This window comes from Nicotiana tomentosiformis, chromosome 11, assembly GCF_000390325.3.
Source record: "Nicotiana tomentosiformis chromosome 11, ASM39032v3, whole genome shotgun sequence".
NCBI lineage: Eukaryota > Viridiplantae > Streptophyta > Magnoliopsida > Solanales > Solanaceae > Nicotiana > Nicotiana tomentosiformis.
In genome coordinates this window covers 8,649,694-8,674,979 of record NC_090822.1, presented here as the reverse complement: position 1 = coordinate 8,674,979, position 25,286 = coordinate 8,649,694, and the positions used below count along the sequence as shown (strand labels likewise).

At 41.9% G+C, this 25,286-nt stretch overlaps 2 protein-coding genes across 2 annotated transcripts in view; one reads left to right on the top strand and one right to left on the bottom strand.

The window, feature by feature from the left end:
• LOC117273584 (UPF0057 membrane protein At4g30660-like) overlaps positions 1-25,286 on the top strand; it is a 148,424-nt gene that overhangs the window by 5,296 nt on the left and 117,842 nt on the right. The gene's annotated exons all lie outside the window — the stretch shown is intronic.
• Positions 21,019-21,927, bottom strand: LOC138901024 (uncharacterized). Its single transcript, XM_070188749.1, has 2 exons — positions 21,554-21,927; positions 21,019-21,469 (listed from the first exon to the last, which is right to left on the bottom strand). Exons 1-2 carry the CDS (start codon positions 21,925-21,927, stop codon positions 21,019-21,021), a joined length of 825 nt encoding a protein of 274 aa, XP_070044850.1.

Genomic DNA, 25,286 nt, shown 5'->3' with positions numbered 1-25,286 from the left:
AATATTTTTTAAACTTTTTCATAATTTTATCTTTTAAGGTATTATTTCAAGGTTGGACTTAGAACTTTTGAATGTTCCAATAAGTTTTATAGCCATTAATATTTGTAACTCAAATAATACTAACAAAAGCCCAAATCAAAATCAAATCAATACTAATACTGACAAAAGACATTCAATTTAATATTAGGAATGGCAATGTATTGAATATCTATTTTCTGTTTTGCAATGTTTTAAATAAAAATGCATAACCTATTTTTAATTTTTTTTAGCGTTTAGTCATGTAATTAATACTCCCTTATTAGTCTACTTATTTTAGCATGACTTAAGTACTTTTAGATTATGTTTATTTTTATTATGGCTTTTTAATTAGCAATATTTATATTACGTGATTTTATTATCTTTATTGTTGAATATTTTAGGATATTGCCATGACACATCTCATATTTTATATTATTTTCTTGAAAAATACCTTATATAGTTGTATCTCACTATGATTAAAGAAATATTTGGAGCACAAGTTATATGTTTTGTACTACAAAGATTTTACCGGAGAAAAAACCGAAAAAACCCGAAAACCCGAGATTAAAAAATCCGAGTTTATTGGATTGGTTTGGTCCTTAGATTTAATAACCCGGCACAATTAGTTTGGTTTGGTAATTGCAAAATCTGAACCAACCTGACCTATGTACACCCCTAATAAGTACTACTTGATTCTTAATCAGAAATTTTGTTTTTGAGTCTATGATGAAGTCGCATTTGTTCGAGAATACTGTACTCGCAAATGTAGGATTTTCGGCGCAAATCTAAATTTAGTCGGGCCCGATGTAGGTATCAGATATGGTATCAAAACAACAACAACAACAACAACAAACCCAGTGTAATCTCACAAGTGGAGTGTGGAGATGATAATGTGTACGCAACCTTACATCTACCTTACAAAGGCAGAGAGATTATTTTTTATAGACCCTCGTGTCACGACCCAAAATTCAACTAGCCGTGATGGCACCTAACCTCACCCGCTAGGTAATCCCAATAATAATAATCCGATTCAATTAATATTTAACTTACTCTAATTCACTCCCCAAGTACTGGTAGTACAAATCATGAGCTTCTAAAATTAAAAATTTCAAAGCTGGTATGAAATAAATACATCATCTGTTCGAAATGTACATAAACAGATTTTTATAAATCTAAGGCTACCATGAACAAGAGACAGCTACAACCAGAACGTAGGTACGTCTTCAAATCCAGCTCCAGTCAATCACAACAACATCATCATCCAATATCTGCACGTAAGGTGCAGAAGTGTAGTATGAGTACAACCGACCCCATGTACTCAATAAGTAACAAACCTAAGCTTAGGTTGAAAGTAGTGATGAGCTTGTACCAAGGTCGGGTCCACCACCAATAACCAACAACAGTTCATAACAACATAAAGCAAGTAACAAAGAAGTAACTCAGAGATAAAATGCTCAGCTTGATCATGATTTCTGAAAACAATTCTGCCTTTCCAGTGTGTTAGTGAAAATCCAAATTGTTTACCAAAAATATAAGTAAGTTTGAAAACAATAATTTTTTCCAAAAAATCCTTTCAACAATAAATAAGATGTCTCATTTTCTTTCAAGATAACCAGTGAAAAATGTATCGCTATGCCCATATGCCAAAATGTGTGAGAAGTCATGAATGACGTGATACCGTACAGCATGAGGAAAATGCATCTCTATGCCTGTATGTCTGATTACGCCCAACTATGCCTTGTAAAAAGGACTAAGCGGTCGCTATAAATATAATCCGGTTCAAGTCCGGAGTCGAATCCCACATGAAACTAACCTATTTACTACAACGTTTAACAATGCTAATGATAAGCTCAAACAATTTTCGGATGCAAGATTTTTAATAGAGCATAAGTGGAATTTATTTATCTAATAAAAAATGACAACAAAATTAGCAATAATCAAGAATAAGGTTGAATTCAAAGATTAAATGGATCTAGGGTTATTGATTTCCCCCATTGCTGGACTAATTTCTGACACGTTAGCTATAATCTCGCCGTAATACTCTATGAGGATTATGAGTTCCGGGCTACCGTAATTATCTATCGATCAATTATGATAATTTATTAGAAGTATTCTCTCGAACTACTCTAGTTAATAATTTATGCAACTCAGAATTATCCCACCAAAGTTTCGTTATATCTAACCATACTTTTAAACTCAAGTAATTAATCTCTTAACTTACCCGAAAGTGGTATTATTCAACAACAATCTAACTAAGTGTTCTTTCTCAAGCAACACAAGGTAACTAGACACGATTAATCAAGGGCCCTTTCAATTAATCAAAACACAACACATAGTTAAACAATCATAGAATAAAAACGGCTCAATTATATCTAAACATAGTCAAAACTTCATCCAACATTTGGTTCCATCAACCCTACATGATGGGTTTAGCTACTCATACTAATGGACAAAAATTCAATATAACAATTCGTAATCAACAATGGAAGTAAGAAGAAGAAGATGAAAACTCTTAGGAAATTCTCCGTCTTCTCTCTCTTGTTCTTGCCTCCAAAATCTCCTAAAAATAGCTCTTCCTCTCTTCTGGGCAAATTAGGCTTCATATAGGTTTAGGTTAGTCGCCTTAGAAATTACATAATTGCCCCCTGAGTTGTTGGCCTCCATCCGTGACCTCGGATTCGACCGCGGATTTCAGCCAGTGTTCTGCCTCCAGTGCGCGGTCTAATTCGCGGTCAACTCCGCGGCCGCGCACCTGGAGGGGACCTCCCCGCTTGTTTTTCTCGCTCCTTTTCGACCGGGCTAAACTTCGATTGGCCTTCCACATTCCATATTGACTCCAAAACACTCTTTCGCTTCCTCCTAGCTCGGAGTGGCTCCTGCAAAGCATAAAATTCTTAATTAGAGCATTTTGTTATCTTTTTGTATTCAAATATCAATAAAATACGGCTAAATTAGAGTATAAATAGTGTCTAAATTGCATAAATATAGCCTACTATCAACACCCCATACTTAAACCATTGCTCATCCTCGAGCAATCAAACCACACTCTACAGAGGCCTAACTTTACTGAGCGACTTCCCTAACTCGTCACACCAAGAATATTTCACATAGTTTGAGTATATATTAGTATAACATCTACACCTCAAGAGTAGACTCCCGTGAGCCACGCGATATTCCTAACCGAATTACTTACTCTAGTCAGAGGTCCATACTTACCTCTCCTTCGTGAATCAAGTGCCTACTCACTACAAAAGAGACTCATTCCACAATCAATAAAATTCACGCACACTGAGGAACTTCAAAATAAACAAAATTCACTCACCCTCAGAAATAATATTCTTGTGCCACAGAAAATGCTCCATAGACTTGCCCGTAGTGTACTACTCTACTAATTGAGCTTGTTCAGTCTAGGATCAAGTAGGACTTTATTCGGCTGTAATGTAGGCTGCAGGTCAGGTAGGATATATTTAGATATAATAGTGACTATACCTCCCCAAGCACTTTAATACATATATTTTATAATCAAGCCCACACTTAAGTTAAACCAATATTTCCACCTTCAACACCACGTAAATTACCCCACACTTCTTTGAGCACAATCACCTTAAAAGACACCACAGAATATTACTAATCAACATGATATACTATTAACACATGATACATTTTTTTAATAAGGTGCTCCTTTCTCCTAATTTTCATAGTTTCACTCAAAAGCCCCACCAACTACCCCACACTTTATCCTTTATAGATTCATAGTAATTCAAGTGCTTACGAAAGGCAAAGGGTTCAAAAAGATGGTCAATTCAAATAAGGGATAAGGCTTGTAATGTGGTTGCCAAGGAAACAGGATTACTGTAACGATCCGACCGGTCATTTTGAGTATTATAATCCCGTTCTCCCATTTACTGCTCAATTTATGCTTTATAGTTATTTATGACTTACCGGGTTAGTGGATTCGGGTCCGGAAGGAATTCGGAGTGAAATGAGACACTTAGTCTTATAATTAAAAATTTAAGTTAGAAAAGTGGACTGGATATGGACCTATGTGTAAACGATCTCGGATTTAAATTTTGATGATTCCAATAGCTCCGTATGTTGATTTTGGGCTTAGGAGCATGTCCAAAATATTATTTGGAGGTCCGTAGTGGAATTAGGCTTGAAATGCCGAAAGTTGAATTTTTGGGAAGTTTGACCGGGGGTTGACATTTTGATAACGGGTAGAAATCCGATTCTGAAAATTTGAGTATCTCCGTTATGGCATTTATGACTTGTGCGAAAAATTTGAGGTAAATCGGACGTGATTTGGTAGGTTCTGGAGTAGTTTGTAGAAATTAGAAATTTCAAAGTTCATTAGGCTTGAATTGGGGTGTAATTCATGGTTTTAGCATTGTTTGAGGTGATTTGAGGGTTCGACTAAGTCCGTATGATATTTTAGGACTTGTTGGTATATTTGATTGAGGTCTCGAGGAGCTCGGGTAAGTTTTGGATGGTTAACAGATCATTTTTGGCCTTGGTGAGATTGCTGATATCTGCTGCTGCATTTTTCTGATTTTCTCTTTCGTGTTCGCGAGTGGGCCCTCGCATTCGCGAAGAGTGTTTTCTGAGTGTGAGGTTTTTTTCTTTGCGTCCGCGTAGGGGAGGACACAAATGCGAAGGTATGGTCTGTGTATGCATCGCGAACGCGTGGAAGGTGTCGCGAGGTGGCGTTCACGAAGCCGTGGTCGCGTCGCGAAGGGTAAGATTTGCAAAGCTTCGCATTCGCAAAGCCACGGTCACGTTCGCGAAGCCATGGTTGCGTTCGCGAAGGGTTAAATTTATGGGCAGTCGAGTTGTGCTTCGCGAACACGAGGGATCTGTCGCGTTCACGAAGAAGAGAGGTCTGGACAAAGAGTTTAAGTTCTGAAATCAGTTTTTGATGGATTTGAGCCCGGGAAGAGGCGATTTTCGGGAGTTTTTCAAGGAAAACAATGGCGTAAGTGTTCTTAACTCAATATTGGTTAAATTACCCGAATTCATGGTTGTTTTTATCATTTAATTGGCGAATTAAGTTGGAAAAGTTTGAAAACCCTCTTAGTTTAAATTGAAGATTTGAGGGTCGAGTTGGAGTAGGATTTTGATAAAATTGGTATGGTTAGACTCGTGGTTGAATGGGCTTTCAGATTTTGTAACTTTTATCGAGTTCCAAGACGTTGGTCCCACAGGCAATCTTTGAGCTAAAATTTGGATTTTTATGGTAAATTAGCATTTTCTTATGAAGTTAATTCCAATAAATTTTATTGACTGAAACAAATTATTTGTGACTAGATTCGAGGTATTCAGAGGCCGATTTGCGAGGCAAAAGCATAGCAGAGTAAAGAATTTCACGCTCTGAGGTAAGTAACAATTTTAAATCTGGTCCTGAGGGTATTAAACCCCGGATTTTGGTATCATGTGATTATTTTGGAGGTGACGCACATGCTAGGTGACGGGCGTGTGGGCATGTACCGAGAGGATTGTGACTTGGTCCGTCCTGGAAAACTGTAAAGTTGAATAATTTGTTGTTAGTTATATGCTCTTCATGTGTTGATAAAAGTTTGACTGTAAATCATGTTAGAAATGATGCTTAGGCTATGTGATAGTACTGTTGGGACCCACTGAGGTCGCGTACTTGTTGAATTGTCTGCTAAATGCTATATGTACCGAGACTCAGTTTTTACTTGCACATTTTATCTCAGTCTCTTTTATTATTATTGATACATCATATCATTGTTGTTTGGGCTGATTTCATGATTAATGAGAGTCCGAGAGACTGGAGAGATTTATGACTGTGAGAGGCCGATGGCCTGATTGTGAGATATTGATATCATAGCACGTGAGTTGTCCGTGCTGCATGTGAGTTGGCTGTGCAGATCCTTATATTATACTATAGCACGTGAGTTGGCCATGCAACATGTGAGTTGGCCGTGCGGATCCTTATATTATACTATAGCTCGTGAGTTGGCCATGTTGATCCAGATATTTATATTATGGCACGTGAGTTGTCCGTTCAGATTATAGCGCTTGGGCTGTAGGAGCCCCTCAGGAGTATGTACACCGCCAGTGAACGCGGGTACCGATTGAGAGTGAGTGATGAGGGCTGGGAGCCCAGGGAGTGATGAGGGCTGAGAGCCTAGTGAGTGATTGTTGTCCTAAGAGGTTGTACTTGATTTCCATTTGTTGCTGCACTTAGTTGCTATCTGTCATTGTTGTGAAATCTATGAAAGATTGTTGACATACTGATTACATGAACAAGAACTGTATAAAAATTGATTTGACATTAAACTGCCAGATTTGATAGCATGTCTATTCTTTGCTGGAATTAATGAAAATGAACCATAACTGTGTAGCTCGTTACTATCTTTAGTTCCTTATTTATTATTATTACTTGCTGAGTTGGTTGTACTCATACTACACCCTGCACTTTGTGTGCAGATCCAGGTGTTCCCGGGCATAGCGGGTGTTGATACTTGCGGGCAGTTGATTTTCAGGAGATTTTGAGGCAGCTGCCGTATTCCGTAGACCTTGTCTCTCCTTCTCTATCTCTTTGTTTATTGTATTTGGTCTCAAACTATTATAGACTATATTTTCCAGACTTGTATTCACATTAGATGCTCATGTACTCAGTGACACCGGGTTTTGGGGAGTGTTTGTATTGTATTTAAATTTTATATTTTCAACCTTAAAGAGAAGTTTTGGTTTATTGAGATTTGCGGCTTGCCTAGTATCGAGATAGGCTCCATCACGATAGGTTGGGATTTTGGGTCGTGACAAGTTGGTATCAAAGTCTAGGTTATGTAGGTCTCACGAGTCATGAGCAGGTTTAGTAGAGTCTTGCGGATCGGTACGGAGACGTCTGTACTTATCTTCGAGAGGCTGCAGAACCCTTAGGAAAATTTCATTTTCTTGTATTCTGTCGTGCGAATTTGTTGATTCTGGAAATTAAATTTCTGCTATTCTATTCTCTCACAGATGGTGAGGACACGTACTACCGGATCGGACGGTCAGCCACCGTGCCACCAGTTAGGGCCGCGAGAGGCTGAGGCCGAGGTAGAGGTCGAGGTGTAGCTCGTACCACAGTTGGAATAGCACCTGTAGTACCACCAATTGTTCCAGCTCAGGAGCAGATTCCAGATATAGTTGAGCCGATAGGATCAGCTCAGGCACCAGTTGTGCCCATTGAGATTACAGGCATTCAGAAGACTTTGGCCCAGATATTGGCAGCCTACACTGGTCTTGCTCAGGTGGTTTAGGCTCAAGCCGCACTTGCCACTTCTTAGGCTAGGGGAGGTACTCATACCCCCGTTGCCTGTACTCCAGACTAGGTAGTACAGGGACTTCAGATACCGGGGGCACTATCAACCTAGCCGGTTGCAGCTGCTTAGGCCCCGGTAGTTCTTGTTATGGCAGATGATGAGCAGAGGAGACTTGAGAGATTTGAGAGGTTTCGACCTCCACCATTTAGCGGTACTGAGTCAAAGGATGCTAAGGATTTTCTGGATAGGTGTCAACGGATACTTCAGACAGCGGGTATTCTGGAGACCAGTGGGGTCTCATTCACTACTTTTTAGTTTTTTGGGTATGCATTCAGATGGTGGGAGACTTACGAGAGACGTAGGCCTGTTGGCACAGCACCCCTTACTTCGCATCAGTTCTCCATGGTCTTTTTGGAGAAGTTCGTACCTCAGTCCCGCAGAGAAGAGCTGTGCAGACAGTTTGAGCAGCTTCGCCAGGGTGATATATCCGTGACGCGGTACGAGATGAGATTTTCTGAGCTCGTCACGCAGTCTGGTTGGTTCCCACTGATAGAGAGAGGATTAGGAGGTTCATTGATGGCCTCACATATCAGTTGCGGTTACGTATGACTAGGGAGAGAGTATCTGGTGCTACTTTTGATGAGTTAGTAGACATTGCTTGGCAAATAGAGATGGTTCGTAGCCAGGAACGTGGAGAGAGAGAGAGAGAGAGAGAGAGAGAGAGAGAGAGAGAGAGAGGCTAAGAGGCCTCATGGTTCGGGTTATTACATCGGTATTCCTTCAGGGGGCCTGTTTCACTGTGGTAGGGGTCGTTCTTACAGACATGCTCAGACGGGTCATCCAACTCATCGTGGTGCATCATCTAGCCATGGTTCTTACAGTGCTCACTCAGGCCAGTCTTCATTCAGTGCACTACCAGCGCAGAGTTCTCATCATGCCTCGTCCGCACAGGCTTCTGCAGGTCATTCCTCGGGTTATCAGGAGCAGCAGTTCCGTCAGAGGAGGGGTTGTTTCGAGTGTGGAGAATTTGGTCTTTTCAAGAGAGAGTGTCCTAGACTGTTGAGTGGGGTTTCACAGCAGAGTTCTGATCGACGGCACCAGCACTAGTAGTTACACCACCCGCCCTGCCATCTCAGGGTAGGGTCCAGGCAGCTAAGGGTCGCCCAAGAGGGGGAGAATCGAGCATGCTAGATTCTATGCTTTTCCTGCCAGGCCAGATGCTGTTGCCTCAGATGTAGTGATCACATGTATTGTTTCAGTGTGCCACAGGGAGGCTTCTATATTATTTGACCCTGGTTCCACTTATTTATATGTATCATCATATTTTGCTCATTATCTGGATATGCCCCGTGAGTCCTTAGTTTCACCTGTTTGTGTATCTACATCGGTGGGCGATATTATTACTATGGATCGTGTGTATCGGTCGTGTGTGGTAACTATTGGGGAACTGGAGACTAGAGTTGATCTCTTATTACTCGGTATGGTTAATTTCGATGTAATCCTGGGTATGGATTGGTTGTCTCCATGTCATGCTATTCTGGACTGTCACGCAAAAATTGTGACGTTGACAATGCCGAGGTTGCCAAAAGTTGAATGGAGGGGTTCTCTAGATCTTGTTCCTAGCAGGGTAATTTCTTATTTGAAGGCCCAACTATGGTTGGAAAGGGATACTTGCCATATTTGGCCTTTGTGAGAGATGTTGATGCAGATGCTCCTATTATTGATTCAGTACCGGTCGTATGAGACTTTCCGGATGTATTTCCTGCAGATCTGCTGGGTATGCCACCCGACAGGGATATTAATTTCGGTATTGACTTGGTGCAGGGCACTCAGCCCATTTCTATTCCTGCGTATCATATGGCACTAGCTGAGTTAAAAGAATTAAAAGAGCAACTTCGGGAACTCCTTGAAAAGGGGTTTATTAGGCCTAGTGTGTCACCTTGGGGTGCACCGGTTCTATTTGTGAAAAAGAAAGATGGTACTATACAGATGTGCATTGATTATAGGTAGTTGAACAAAGTTATAATCAAGAATAAATATCCATTGCCGCGTATTGATGATTTATTTGACCAGCTTCAGGGAGCGAGGGTGTTCTCCAAAATTGATTTGAGGTCTGGGTATCACCAATTAAAAATTTGGGATTTGGATATTCTAAAGACGACATTTAGGACTCGTTATGGCCACTATGAATTTCTTGTGATGTCTTTTGGGATAACTAATGCCCCAACAACAATTATGCATTTGATTAATAGTGTATTTCAGCAATATCTTGATGTATTTGTCGTGGTATTCATTAATGATATTCTGGTGTACTCACGTAACCAGAAGGAGCATGCACATCACCTGGGTATTGTATTACAAAGGCTGAGAGAGGAGAAACTTTATGCCAAATTCTCTAAGTGTGAGTTCTAGCTTAATTCAGTGGCATTCTTGGGACATTTAGTGTTCAGTGAAGGTATTAAGGTGGATTCGAAGAAAATAAAGGTAGTTCAGAACTGGCCCAGACCATCCTCAGTTACCGAGATTCAAAGTTTTCTCGGCTTGGCCGGTTATTATCGTCGTTTCGTGGAGGGTTTCTCGTCTATTGCATCGCCTATGACTAAATTGACCCAGAAAGGTGCTCCGTTCAGGTGGTCGGATGAATGTGAAGAGAGCTTTTAGAAGCTCAAGACAACTTTGAGTATAGCTCCAGTATTGGTGTTGCCTACAGGTTCAGAGTCTTATATTATGTATTGTGACGCATCGCGTATTGGTCTCGGCACAGTGCTGATGCAAGACGGTAGGGTGATTGTCTATGCGTCCAGATAGCTAAAGGTACATGAGAAGAATTATCCAGTCTACGATCTTGAGTTAGCAGTTATTTTTCATGCCTTGAAAATTTTGCGGCATTACTTGTATGGTGTCCGGTGTGAGGTGTATACCGATCATCAGAGTCTACAACATTTGTTTAAACAGAAGGATCTTAACTTGCGGCAGCGAAGGTGGTTGGAATGACTTAGGGATTATGATATCACTATTCTCTATCATCCCGTGAAGGCCAATATAGTGGCCGATGCCTTGAGTCGTAAGGGAGAGAGTTTGGACAGCTTAGCATACATACCGGTAGAAGAGAGGCCTTTAGCCTTGGAGGTTCAGGCCTTGGCTAATCAGTTTGTTAGATTGGATGTTTCCGAGCCGAATCGAGTTTTGGCCTGTGTGGTTTCTCGGTCTTCTTTATATGATCGCATCAGAGAGTGCCAGTATGATGATCCACATCTACTTGTCCTTAAGGACACGATTCAACACGGTGATGCCAAGGAAGTCACTATTGGATATGACGGTGTATTACAGATGCAGGGAGGCTATGTGTACCTAATGTAGATGGTTTACATGAGCTGATTCTCCAGGAAGCTCACAGTTCGTGGTACTCTATTCATCCAGGCACTGCGAAGATGTATTAGGATTTGAGACAGCACTATTGGTGGAGGCGGATAAAGAAAGATATAGTTGGGTTTGTATCTCGGTGTTTAAATTGTCAACAAGTAAAGTACGAGCACCAGAGACTGGGCAGATTGCTACAGAGACTTGAAATTTCGGAGTGGAAGTGGGAGCGTATTACCATGGACTTCGTAGTTGGACTCCCACGGACTTTGAGAAAGTTTGATACTGTTTGGGTGATAGTAGATCGATTGACCAAATCTGTGCATTTTATTCCAGTCGGTACTAATTATTCTTCGAAGCGGTTGGCTGGGATTTATATTCGCGAGATTGTTCGCCTACACGGTGTGCCGGTGTCCATTATTTCTGATTGGGGTACACAGTTTACCTCACAGGTTTGGAAGGCAGTGCAACGAGAATTGGGCACACAGGTTTAGTTGAGTACAACATTTCACCCTCAGACGGACGGACAGTCCGAGCGCACTATTCAGATATTGGAGGATATGCTATGTGCTTGTGTCATTGATTTTGGGGGTTCTTGGGAACGATTTCTGCCACTCGCAGAGTTTGCTTACAATAATAGCTACCAGTCAAGCATTCAGATGGCTCTGTATGAAGCTTTATATGGGAGACGGTGTCGGTCTCCGGTGGGTTAGTTTGAGCCTGGTGAGGTTAGACTATTGGGTACTGACTTGGTTCAGGATGCTTTAGAGAAGGTCAAAGTAATTCAGGAACGACTTCGTACGGCACAGTCTAGACAAAAGAGTTATGCTGACAGGAAGGTTCGTAATGTTGTTCACATGGTTGGGGAGAATGTTCTACGCAAGATTTCACCCATGAAGGGTGTGTTGAGGTTCGGGAAAAAGGGCAAGTTGAGCCCTCGGTATATTGGGCCTTTTGAGATACTTAAGAAAATTGGGGAGATGGCTTATGAACTTGCTTTGCCACCTAGTCTATCAGGTGTTCATCCAGTGTTCCATGTATCCATGCTCCGAAAGTATGTCGGGGATCCGTCTCACATTCTGGATTTCAGTACAGTACAGTTGGACGGTAATTTGACTTATGATGTGGAGCCAGTGGCTATTTTAGACTGGCAGGTTCAAAAGCTGAGGTCAAAGAATTTAGCATTAGTGAAGGTGCAGTAGAGAGGCCAGCCAGTCGGAGAAGCTACTTGGGAGATTGAGCAGGATATGCGGAGCAAATATCCACACTTATTTGAGACCCCAGGTATTGTTCTAAACCCGTTCGAGGATGAATGTTTGTTTAAGAGAGTATTACTATAACGACCCGACCGGTTGTTTTGAGTATTATAACCCCGTTCCCCCATTTACTACTCAATTTATGCTTTATAGTTGTTTTATGACTTACCAAGTTAGTGGATTCGGGTCCGGAAGGAATTTGGAGTGAAATGAGACACTTAGTCTTATAATTGAAAATTTAAGTTAGAAAAGTGAACCGGATATGGATCTATATGTAAACGACCTCAGATTTGAATTTTGATGATTTCAATAGCTCCGTATGGTGATTTTGGGCTTAGGACCGTGTCCGAAATATTATTTAGAGGTCCGTAGTAGAATTAGGCTTGCAATGCCGAAAGTTGAATTTTTGAAAAGTTTGACCGGGGGGTTGACTTTTTGATAACGGGGTCAAAATCTGGTTCTGAAAATTTGAGTACCTCTATTATGTCATATGTGACTTGTGTGCAAAATTTGAAGTAAATCGGACGTGATTTGGTAGGTTCCGGAGTCGTTTGTAGAAATTAGAAATTTCAAAGTTCATTAGGCTTGAATTAGGGTGTAATTCATGGTTTTAGCATTGTTTGAGGTGATTTGAGGGTTCGACTATGTCCGTATGATATTTTAGGACTTGTTGGTATATTTGGTTGAGGTCTTGAGGGGCTCGGGTAAGTTTTGGATGGTTAACGGATCATTTTTGGCTTTGATGAGATTGCTAATATCTGCTACTGCATTTTTCTAATTTTCTCTTTCGCGTTCGCGAGTGGGACCTCACGTTCGCGAAGAGTGTTTTCTGAGTGTGAGGTTTTGTACTTTGCATCTACGAAGTGGAGGACGCGAACGCGAAGGTATGGTCTATGTGTGCATTGCGAACGCGTGGAAGGTGTCACGTTCGCGAAGAGGAGTGAGGCTATTGGGGACCCCCAGGTCCTTGTTCTACGCGTTCGCGAGGTGGCGGTCACGTTCGTGAAGGTCTGAGCTAGTAAAGCTTCGGGTTCGCGTTCGCGAAGGGTAAGATTTGCAAAGCTTCGCATTCGCGAAGCCACGGTCGCGTTCGCGAAGGGTTAAATTTGTGGGCAGTCGAGTTGTGCTTCGCGAACGCGAGGGACCTCTCGCGTTCGCGATCTGGACACAGAGTTTAAGTTCTGAAAATGGGACGAACATTTTTTGACGGATTTGAGCTCGGGAAGAGGCGAGTTTTGGGAGTTTTTCAAGGAAAACAACGGGGTAAGTGTTCTTAACTCAATATTGGTTAAATTACCCGAATCCATGGATGTTTTTATCATTTAATTGGCGAATTAAGTTGGAAAAGTTTGAAAACCCTCTTAGTTTAAATTGAAGATTTGAGGGTTTAGTTGGGGTCGGATTTTGATAAAATTGGTATGGTTAGACTCGTGGTTGAATGGGCTTTCGGATTTTGTAACTTTTGTTGAGTTCCGAGGCGTGGGCCTCACATGCGATTTTTGAGCTAAAATTCGAATTTTTATGGAAAATTAGCATTTTCTTATGAAGTTAATTTCAATAAATTTTATTGACTGAAACGAATTATTTGTGACTAGATACGAGACATTCAGAGGCTAATTTGCGAGGCAAAGGCATAGCAGAGTAAAGAATTTCACGCTCTGAGGCAAGTAACCGTTTTAAATCTGGTCCTGAGGGTAATAAACCCTGGATTTCGGTATCATGTGATTATTTTGGAGGTGACGCACATGCTAGGTGACAGGCGTGTGGGCGTGCACCGAGAGGATTGTGACTTGGTCCGTCCTGAGAAACTGTAAAGTTGAATAATTTGTTGTTAGTTATATGCTCTCCATATGTTGATAAAAATTTGACTGTAAATCATGTTAGAAATGATACTTAGGCCATGTGATAGTACTGTTGGGACCCACTGAGGTCGCGTACTTGTTGAATTGCCCGCTAAATGCTATATGTACCGAGACTCAGTTTTTACTTGCACATTTTATCTCAGTCTCTTTTATTATTATTGATACATCATATCATTGTTGTTTGGGCTGATTTCATGATTAATGAGAGCCCGAGAGACTAGAGAGATTTATGACTGAGAGAGGCCGAGGGCCTGATTGTGAGATATTGATATCATAGCACGTGAGTTGTCTGTGCAGCACGTGAGTTGGCCGTGCAGATCCTTATATTATACTATAGCACGTGTGTTGGCCGTGCAGATGATCCAGATATTTATATTATGGCACGTGAGTTGTCCGTGCAGATTATAGCGCTTGGGCTGTAGGAGCCCATCCGGAGTCTTTACACCCCAGTGAGCGCGGGTACCCATTGAGAGTGAGTGATGAGAGCTGGGAGCCCAGGGAGTGATGAGGGCTGGGAGCCCAGTGAGTGATTGTTGTCCTAAGAGGTTGTACTTGATTTCCATTTATTGTTGCACTTAGTTGCTATCTGTCATTATTGTGAAATCTCTGAAAGATTGTTGACATACGGATTACATGAACAAGAACTGTATAAAAATTGATTTGACATTAAACTGCCAGATTAGATAGCATGTTTATTCTTTGCTGGAATTACTGGAAATGAACCATAACTGTGTAGCTCGTTACAATCTTCAGTTCTTTATTTATTATTGTTACTTGCTGAGTTGGTTGTACTCATACTTCACCCTGCACTTCGTGTGCAGATCCAGGTGTTCCCGGGCATAGCGGGTGTTGATACTTGCGGGCAGTTGATTTTCAGGAGATTTTGAGGTAGCTGCCGTGTTCCGTAAACCTTGTCTCTCCTTCTCTACTCAGTGACTCCAGGTTTTGGGGAGTGTTTGTATTGTATTTAAATATTATATTTTCAACCTTAAAGAGAAGTTTTAGTTTATTAAGATTTTCGGCTTGCCTAGTATCGAGATAGGCGCCATCACGACAGGTTGGGATTTTGGGTCGTGACAATTACAGGCTCAACGGGGTTAACTATGATACATAACAAATAGGTGGGTGGAATATGTATATATATATATATATATATATATAGTTCAACAAAGAAATGCCTATATCACTTTTCAGACTAAACAAGACTACTATTTCGCTTTGCGGACACACAGGGCAAGTTCTAGGCATCAAGTGTCGTGCACAGAACACAACAAGCCTCACACACACATGGAACATGACTCACTCCAGATCGGATCATCAAACACTTAGATCAGAGTACTTAAGCTAAATTAAGAACATACAGTTTAAGGCATTCTTACAATAGTCAACAAATGAGCCTAAGCGTCATACTAAGTACCCGCTATATTCAAGGCATTACGAAGTTAAGAGATCCTATTCTAATCTTGCCCATAAGTTCCTAACTAAAAATTAAAAACTAACTACACCTGGTTCAAATGAAACCCTTGGAAAAGAGCCGTGGTTTAAAGAAAAACTAAGGGGGAATTGATACACTACTACAAAAAAAAATCCACGCTCACCGCACCATTTTTTTTTTTTACTTTAAACAATTTTTTTTTCTTTCGACTTTAGTCCCTCAAGAAACCCGTCGAATGATATCCATCGCCGGGACAAGTCGAAAATGATTTATGTAAATAAACTACAAAAGTATTCTACATACAACAAAGTATCCCCCACCCCACACTTAAAAAGATGGCAGGTCCCCATGTCATACAAAATAAACTAATGCGAGGTAAAGGTACTTCCCTGGTGGATCAGTCTTAATCGGAGATAGTGCCAGGGTCGAGATGACATGCCCTCCCCAGCGCACGCAACCAGCCCATGATTTTCTTCTGACTTCGCATTTTGGGTGGCCAAGGTATCAACTCGAACCCCCAATTCCGTGACGGAAGTGCGCAGACCTGCCATATCCTATTCTAAGGTTGTCATCCGTGTACTCCGTCTGACATGGGATGGTTCTTCAGCCGTTGCAGCTTGTTCCTATGGGGGTGAGGCAGGTTCAACCTCCTCCTGCCCTTCATCGCCCTCCTCTGGCGCATCAGAATTGTCACTATGAGTTGCCCCAGGTGCCACCGGGTCTTTCCCGATGGTCACTTTGTCTGCCCGAAACTTTGCTTCTTTCTTCACCATGCCATACGCATTTAGGTTCTCAGGCATCCTTGCTACCCGGCACAATCTAGTGACCAGAGAGGGGAAAAAGAACCCATACCTCTTCTGTGGTGAATAGACGAACATCTTAGACTGAATAACCTAGGCCACATCAAAATCGTGGCCATTCACGAAGCACCAGATCAAGACAGCTCTCGGACCATTTACCTCTGTGGTGTTGTGGGACGGCAGCAAGCGACTGTTGATGATGTACAACCAGCACTTTCCTTCAAAAGTGAGTGAGGCAGAGTGTAGCTTCGATCCCGGCACAACCCACACTACCTCTTTGTCTAGTGCACAGATAGTTCTGAAAAACCTGTTCTATGTGATGGGTTCTCGCTTGTAAGTATCATAGAAATCCGCATCCCCATTGAATACAGGCAATCGATACACTCTCCTGAAAACTTCTATCGAGGCATCCACCCTCGTGTGTCGCACAGTGCATATTCTATCCTCATGTTCGGGGAAGTTGGCATAGAACTCCCGGACAAGCATCAAGTTACCCTCCTCCGGCTCTTCGAAAAAGCTGTCCAACCTGCGCCTGATCAACTTCCGATATATATTAGGGCACTTATCCTGGAGGGACGCCCTGTCAATACCCCTTTCCGGTACAGGATTTTTAGTGGCCTTCAAATTGAAACGGTCTTGGACAGCTCTGGAGACAAATTTGGTACGATCAAACTGAGCTGCACTGGCCAGTTCCCGTGCCCATGCCCGGGATGAACCTCCATGACCACTTGATGAGGCTCCGGTGGTGCGTCTCTTCTTTGAAGGTATCATGGTACCTATACAACAAACACTACTATCAGTAATCAGCGGAATATGGGAACCAATGGCGGTTACTCAGACTTCACTCACACAATTGGTCACAATTTACATTCAAACTCATTGTGGCAATTCAACAAACACTTAAGGTGCATATACCCCCGAAGTTACCCAAAGCCCCAATTAAACTTCCATTCCGCCCAAACTCAACAATGTCTTCCCCCAATTCAACCAAATCTATTAGCCTCACATGCCACATATATACTACAATTCTAAACCAAGACAAGAGTACCCATGATTCTACTATCCTACACATACAATAGTAAGGAAAAGAATAGTAAAAATAAAAAATTTGAAAACAAAAAGAAAAAAGAAAAAAACAAAATACTAAGAAAGATTAATAGAATCATGTTACTTACTTGGAGATCTTGGGAGGAACGGAGATTGAGGATTGGTTGAGTGGAGAAGAGGAGGAAGGAGAAGAAGCTTGTTAATAAGAGAAATTTTGAGGGAGATAGAGAGGGGGGCGTGTGTTTTAGGGGAAGGGGGAAGGGTTTTAGATTTTGTTAAGGGGGAGGAAAAGAAAAGGTAGGTGAGTGGGCGAGTTGGGGGGGGGGAGGGGGTTAAGTAAAAAAAATTAAAAATTAATACCAAATTCTGAACCCGGTGCCGCCTAATTCACGGCCGGATGAGGAACACTGAGGGGGCAAAATCCGCACCCCAATCCGCGGGTCAAGTCCGCGGGCGCGGACGAGGAGGCAGTGGTCTGTGCAAAATCCGCGGCCTACTCCGCGCTCCAATCCGCGGCCGCGGATATCGATCTCCAACAAAGTTTTGTCTTTTTTACACTTTACCTATCTCTGGGTTAATTTCGTCCCCCGAATCCTTCCGATGCGCATAATTTTATCCCTACACATTAGTAGATCAGTCAATGCCGTTCAAAATCAATTACAAAAACAAGAGTAAAGAAAAATAATGGGTTGCCTCCCAATAAGCGCCTAAGTTAACGTCACGACACGACGATTTACAACAAACCATGGGTTGCCTCTCAGGAAGTGCCTGATTTAACGTCGCGGCACGACACATACTTTCATTATTACTCTTCGCTTGCATATTGGGGCTCTTCCAAAGATATCACAACTATGTCCCCCTTTTCTTCAACCATTCCAAGGTAATGTTTCAACCTTTGCCCATTCACTGTGAACTTATTTATCCCATCTTCGGATTTAATTTCTACAGCACTATTTGAGAACACTTGCACCACTCTGAAGGATCCTAACCATCGGGACTTCAACTTACCCGAAAACAATTTCAATCTCGAGTTGTATAACAACACTAGATCTCCGAGTTTGAATTTCCTATCTAGAATGTGCTTATCATGTATCATTTTCATCCTTTCTTTGTACAATCTTGCATTCTCAAATGCATGGAACCTGAATTCCTCGAGTTCATGTAACTCATTGACTCTGCTGGTGCTTGCGGTCTCCATGTCCAAATTCAACTGCCGCAGTGCCCAAAGGGCTTTATATTCGAGCTCTACCGGAAGATGGCATGCTTTTCCAAACACCAACTTGTATGGTGATATACCAATTGGAGTTTTAAATGTTGTGCGGTACGCCCATAATGCATCATCCAGCTTCTTTGCCCAATCAGTCCTTGTCGCATTCACTATCTTGGTCAGGACACTTTTGATTTCCCTGTTGGACACTTCAACTTGCCCGCTCGTCTGTGGGTGGTATGGTGTGGCTACCTTATGGCGAACTCCATACTTTTCCAATAGCCGTGCGAACGTTCTATTGCAAAAATGGGTTCCACCATCACTGATTATAGCTCTCGGGGTGCCAAAACGTGTGAAGATATTTTTCTTTAGAAAGCCTGTCACCACTTTTGCATCATTGGTTGGGAGAGACACCGCTTCGACCCATTTGGCGACATAGTCAACTGCTACCAATATATATTTGTTACCATACGAGCTGATGAAAGGCCCCATAAAGTCAATCCCCCATATGTCAAAAACCTCCACCTCTTGAATTGTGGTCATCGGCATCTCGTGACGTCGAGATATGTTGCATGTCCTTTGGTACTCATCGCAACTTTTTACCCAAGCATGGGCATCCTTGAACAGAGTTGGCCAACACAACCCCGATTCCAACACTTTTGCTGCTGTCCGGATTCCTCCAAAGTGTCCACCATATGGTGAAGCATGGCAAGCCTGCAAAACAGATGGTTGATCTTTCTCAGGGATACACCTCCGGATCATGTTATCTACACATATTCTAAAAAGTAGAGGTTCATCCCAATAATAAGATCGACAATCGCGAAAGAACTTTTTCTTTTGAATTGAGGAGAGTTTATAAGGTACAATACCGCTTGCTAAATAGTTAGCAATATCAGCATACCATTGCGACTCCTCCATTGTCACAACGAGTAACTGTTCATCCGGGAATGTCTCTGTTATATCTTCAACCTCTATTATTTTTCAGCTCCTTCCAACCTTGAGAGGTGGTCTGCCACTTGATTGTCTGTCCCTTTTCTGTCACGGATTTCTAGACCAAATTCTTGTAGTAAAAGAACCCAGCGGATTAAGCGTGGCTTTGACTCCTTCTTTGCTATCAAGTACCTAATTGCTACATGGTCAGTATAAACAATAACTTTTGAACCAATTAAGTACGACCTGAATTTGTCGAAGCCAAACACTACAACCAATATTTCCTTTTCCGTTACGGTGTAATTGAGCTGTGCACCGCAGAGCGTCCTGCTTGCTTAGTAAATTGGGTGCATCATCTTATCTTTTCGCTGCCCCAAGACTACTCAAATAGCATAATCACTGGCGTTGCATATGAGCTCGAACGGTTGCTCCCAGTTGGGTGCAACAATGATGGGTGCAGTTGCCAGTCTCTTCTTCAGCTCCTCAAATGCCAACCTGCAATCATTAGAAAACACAAAGGGCTGATCCTTTTCAAGAAGTTTACATAAAGGGTTAGAAATCATGGAGAAATCTTTTATGAATCGCCTGTAGAACCCAGCGTGCCCAAGGAAACTTCTCACTGCCTTGACCGAAATGGGCGGTGGAAATTTCTCAATCACATCAACCTTAGCATGGTCGACCTCAATTCCCTTACTGGACACTCGATGCCCCGAAACTATTCCTTCTTGTACCATAAAATGGCACTTTTCCTAATTCAGGACCAAATTTGTCTCCACACATCTTTTGAGCACTCTTCTTAAATTGTGAAGACAATCTTCGAATGAATCCCCCACCACGGAGAAATCATCCATAAACACCTCCATAATGTCTTCAACCATATCAGTGAAAATGGCTAACATGCACCGCTAGAATGTAGCCGGTGCATTGCAAAGTCCAAAAGTCATTCTCCGAAAGGAAAAGATGCCATACAGATAAGTGAATGATGTTTTCTCTCTGTCTTCAGGGGCTATTGAGATCTGGTTGTACCCCGAATATCTATCCAAGAAATAGAAGTGAGATCGCCCAGCTAACCTGTCCAACATTTGGTCAATGAAAGGCAAGGGGAAATGGTCCTTCCGGGTGGCTGTGTTCAATTTCCAATAGTCTATGCAAATCCGCTACCCCGTGACTGTACGAGTCGAGATCAACTCGTTATTATCATTTTGTACGACCGTCATTCCTCCCTTTTTTGGCACACACTGAACATGGCCGACCCAGTTACTGTCAGAGACGGGGAAGACGATACCCGCATCCAGCCACTTGATCACTTCCTTCTTCACCACCTCTTTCATATTCGGGTTCAGCCGTCGTTGATGCTCTTTGGAAGGTTTGTGCCCCTCTTCCAAGAGAATCTTGTGCATACAAAAGGCTGGGCTGATACCCTTTATGTCTCCCATGGTCCAACCAATGATAGTCTTACATTCTTGTAACACCTGCAAGAGTTGCTTTACCTGCACAGCTAGTAAACCAGATGATATAATAATAGGCAAAGTAGAATTAGGCCCTAAAAAAGTGTACCTGAGGTGAGCTGGAAGCGGTTTCAAGTCCAACTGTGGTGACTCCTCTATTGATGGTTTTGCAGGTGGTGTTTCTCTTTCTTCTAAGTGTAGGGGATCGAACTGAGGTTCCCCTTTCCAGAACCCTTGACCCTCGAGAGCCACAACCCACTCCGCTAGCCCTTCACCATCCATCTCTTCCAAATTCATCAAACAGGCCTCTAGCAGATCCATGACATTAAGGGTCTCATCCTCCTCTTGTAGTATCACCTCCATGGCCTCCACTAGCAAGTAATTTTAAAATTCGCTGGGTCTCCTTATGGATTGTTGAACGTTGAATATTATTTCTTTATTGTTCAACCTCATTTTCAACTCTCCAGTCTCACAATCAATCAATGCTCTCCCAGTGCCTAAGAACGGCCTTCCCAGAATGATGGGTATCTCTTCATCCACTTGATAGTCAAGAATAACAAAGTATGCAGGGAATACAAACTTCCCCACTTGAACAAGCACATCATTAAGAATTCCTGTCTGTCTTTTGACTGTGCGATCAGCCAGTTGCAACAACATTGAGGTTGGTCTAGCTCTGCCAATGCCCAGTTTTGTATAGATTGCCAAGGGCATCAAGTTTATACTGGCCCCCAATTCACACAATGCTTTAGCAAAAGCATAACTCCCAATGGTGCATGGGATAGTGAAACTACCTAGATCAGAAACTTTTTGAGCCATAGGTCTTGTCACTACCACGCTGCAGGTCTGCATCAGAGTTACAGTGGACAGGTCCTAGAAGTCAAATTTTTTCGACATCAGATCCTTTATCATTTTTGCATACCCTGGAATTTCCCTCAAAGCATCCATCAGTGGAATATTCAATTGAATTTGTTGAAGCATTTCCATGAATTTTCTGTATTGATCATCTTTCTTTTGCTTTGCCAATCTCTGAGGGAATGGTGCAGGAGTCAACCTCTGCCCACTGCTTGGTGTCTTTTCTTTGTTGGAAGCTTTTTCTACCACCTGTTCTGAGAGTTGTTCACCTTCCTTCTCCTTATCCTTGTCAACCTGTGCTTGTTCAATTACAACCTCGGTTAGCTCTACTGACTCATCTGCCTCTAATGTAACTGGAGTAGTTGGCATAGTCTCTCTTCTAGATTGAGCAACTTCTTGCTCTCTATCTAAATCTCTTCCATTCTTGAGAATCACTGCCATTAGATGATTTGGGTTCTATTCCTTTGGGTTAATATTTGTATCTGCAGGCAATGTTCCTTGTGGGTGATTGTTCAAGGCCATAGACAGCTATCCCAATTGAGTTTCAATGCCTTTGATTGCCGAATCATGTGCTGCTAACTTTTCTTGCATCTTACCATTTTTCCCAATGAGTTGTTGCAGATGCCCCTGATTTCTATCATGTTGCTGTCCTGCTGTTGATGAGGTAGTTGGTAGGACAACTGTTGCAGGTGCTGTTGATTATAGCCCTGTTGCCTTTGATAAGGCACGACTTGGCCTTGTGGTCGTGCGCTTCCTGGATTGGGGTTGTGTTGTGGCTCGTTTGGTCTGTACTGTTGGTTTGGTGCTGGTCTTTATTGCTACCCACCTTGCCTCTGACCTTCGAAATTGTTGACATAATTCATGTCCTCTCTGAAGCCCTGGTTGCCATTCTCTCCACTCCACGAGCACACATATGGATGGTTTATGCAAGGAGTGCACTAGCCTCCATTTATTGTATCAACAATGTGCACTTGCTTTGTACCCATCTCATCAATTTTCTTTGTCAGTAAGCTCATCTGGGTCATGAGAGTGGCTATGTTCTCTTCATTGGAATTATTTGGGTCAAGAGCAACAGTATGCACTATTGGTGTAAGTGTCGCACCTTTAGTCATCCAGCCTAAATTTTGAGCCATCTTGTCGAGAAGAATCTTGCACTCTGTGAACGTTTTGCTCAAAAATGCACCTCCAGCTGAAGCATCTATATTGGCCTTCAAACTGTCTGCCAAACCCATGAAGAATCTCTATCCCAACATCTGATCTGGAATGCCATGGTGTGGACACTTCACTAGCATACCCTTAAACCTCTCCTAGGTTTCTTGCAAGGTCTCAGTCGGTTTCTGCCTGAACTGCAATATCTCATCAATTTGCCTTGCAGTCTTATTGGGAGGATAAAACTTGTTTAAGAAATGCTTGACTAATTCTTCCCAAGCAGCAATGGAGTTTATTAGGAGTGAATTCAGCCAAGTTTGAGCCTCTCCAATCACCGAGAATGGGAACAGTAATAGCTTAATTGCTTCAGCAGTCACATTCGGCTGTCTTTGGGTCACACAAATTGATAGGAAGTTCTTCAGATGTTGTTGTGGGTCTTCAATGTATGACCCGGAGAACAGTCCCTTATTCTGCAACAGGTGGAGCATGTTGTTGGTAATCTGGAATGTCTCCGCTTGTATCTGAGGAACAACAATGGCGGTGGCCAGGTTATCAGCAGTTGGTTGTGCCCCATCATAAAGGGCAACTTCCGACACAAGAGGTGCCACCACTCCATTGTTTGGGTCAACACGATCATTTCGATTGTTTACGTTGACTTCGTCCACGTTGTCCATTTCACTTTCAAGTTAGTTTTTTTTGTTTTAACTGTTTGTTCTTCTTGTTGGCCCGATTCAATGCCCTGAATGCTTTCTCGGGGCCTGAGAGTCCTTCGAAAAGTTCACCTGTCTTCAAAGAGCTTCTAGGCATACACCTGAGTCACATAAGAGTTCAAACGTGAGAATTTCAATGGAAAACTTTTAACACCGTAGGAAATTGATCTAAACTAAGAATTCTAGCAATTCTTCTAAGTTGTAATAAATAACACCGTTAGTTCTCTGGCAACGGCGCCAAATTTTGATCACACCCAACTATGCCTTGTAAAAAGGACTAAGCGGTCACTTCAAATATAATCCGGTTCAAGTTCGAAGTCGAATCCCACAAGGAACTAACCTATTTACTACAACGTTTAACAATGTTAATGATAAGCTAAAACAATTTTCAGATGCAAGATTTTTAATAGAGCATAAGTGGAATTTATTTATCTAATAAAAAATGACAACAAAATTAGCAATAATCAAGAATAAGGTTGAATTCAAAGATTAAAAGGATCTAGGGCTATTGATTTCCCCAATTGCTGGACTAATTTCTGACACGTTAGCTATAATCTCGCCGTAATACTCTATGAGGATTATGAGTTCCGGGCTATTGTAATTATCTCTCGATCAATTACGATAATTTATTAGAAGCATTCTCTCATACTACTCTAGTTAACAATTTATGCAACTCAGAATTATCCCACCAAAGTTTCGTTATCTCTAACCCTACTTTTTAAATTCAAGTAATTAATCTCTTAACTTACCCGAAAGTGGTGTTGTTCAAAAATAATCTAACCATGTATTCTTTCTCAAGCAACACAAGGTAACTAGACACGATTTATCAAGGGCCCTTTCAATTAATCAAAACACAACACATAGTTGAAAAATCATAGAATAAGAGCGACTCAATTATATCTAAATATAGTCAAAACATCATCCAACAATTGGCTCCATCAACCCTAGATGATGGGTTTAGCTACTCATACTAATGGATAAAAATTCACTATAACAATTCATAATCAACAATGGAAGTAAGAAGAAGAAGATGAAAACTCTTAGGAAATTATCCGTCTTCTCTCTCTTGTTCTTGCCTCCAAAATCTCCTAAAAATAACTCTTCCTCTTTTCTGGGCGAATTAGGCTTCATATAGGTTTAGGGTAGTCGCCTTAGAAATTACATAGTTGTCCCTGAGTTGTTGGCCTCCATCCGTGGCCGCGGATTCGACCGCGGATTTCAGCCAGTGTCTGCCTCCAGTGCGCAGTCCAATTTGCAGTCAACTCCGCGGCCGCGCACCTGGAGGGGACCTCCCCGCTTGCTTTTCTTGCTCCTTTTCGACCGGGCTAAACTTCGATTGGCCTTCCACACTCCATATTGACTCCAAAACACTCTTTCGCTTCCTCCTAGCTCAGAGTGGCTCCTGCAAAGCATACAGTTTTTAATTAGAGCATTTTGTTATCTTTTAGCATTCAAATATCAATAAAGTGCGGCTAAATTAGAGTATAAATATTGTCTAAATTGCATAAATATAGCCTACTATCAACACCCCACACTTAAACCATTGCTCGTCCCCGAGCAATCAAACTACACTCTACAGAGGCCTAACTTCACTGAGCGACTTCCCTAACTCGTCACACCAAGAATATTTCACATAGTTTGAGTATATATTAGTGTAACATCTACACCTCAAGAGTAGACACCCGCGAGCCACGTAATATTCCTAACCGGCTTATTTACTCTATTCAGAGGTCCAGACTTACCTCTCCTTCGTGAATCAAGTGCATGCTCACTACAAAAGAGACTCATTCCACAATCAATAAAATTCACGCACACTGAGGAACTTCAAAATAAACAGAATTCACTCACCCTCTGAAATGATATTCTTGTGCCACAGAAAACTCTCCATAGGCTTGCCCGTAGTGTACTACTCTACTAATTGAGCTTGTTCAGTCTAGGATC

Bases quoted from the DNA above. Each gene is read 5' to 3' on its own strand.
- LOC138901024 (XM_070188749.1), bottom strand. From the start codon at position 21,927: ATGGCAGTGATTCTCAAGAATGGAAGAGATTTAGATAGAGAGCAAGAA. The intron at 21,470-21,553 runs GTATGCAAAAAT...GCAGACCTGCAG, and splicing joins GCTTTGAGGGAAATTCCAGG to CGTGGTAGTGACAAGACCTA.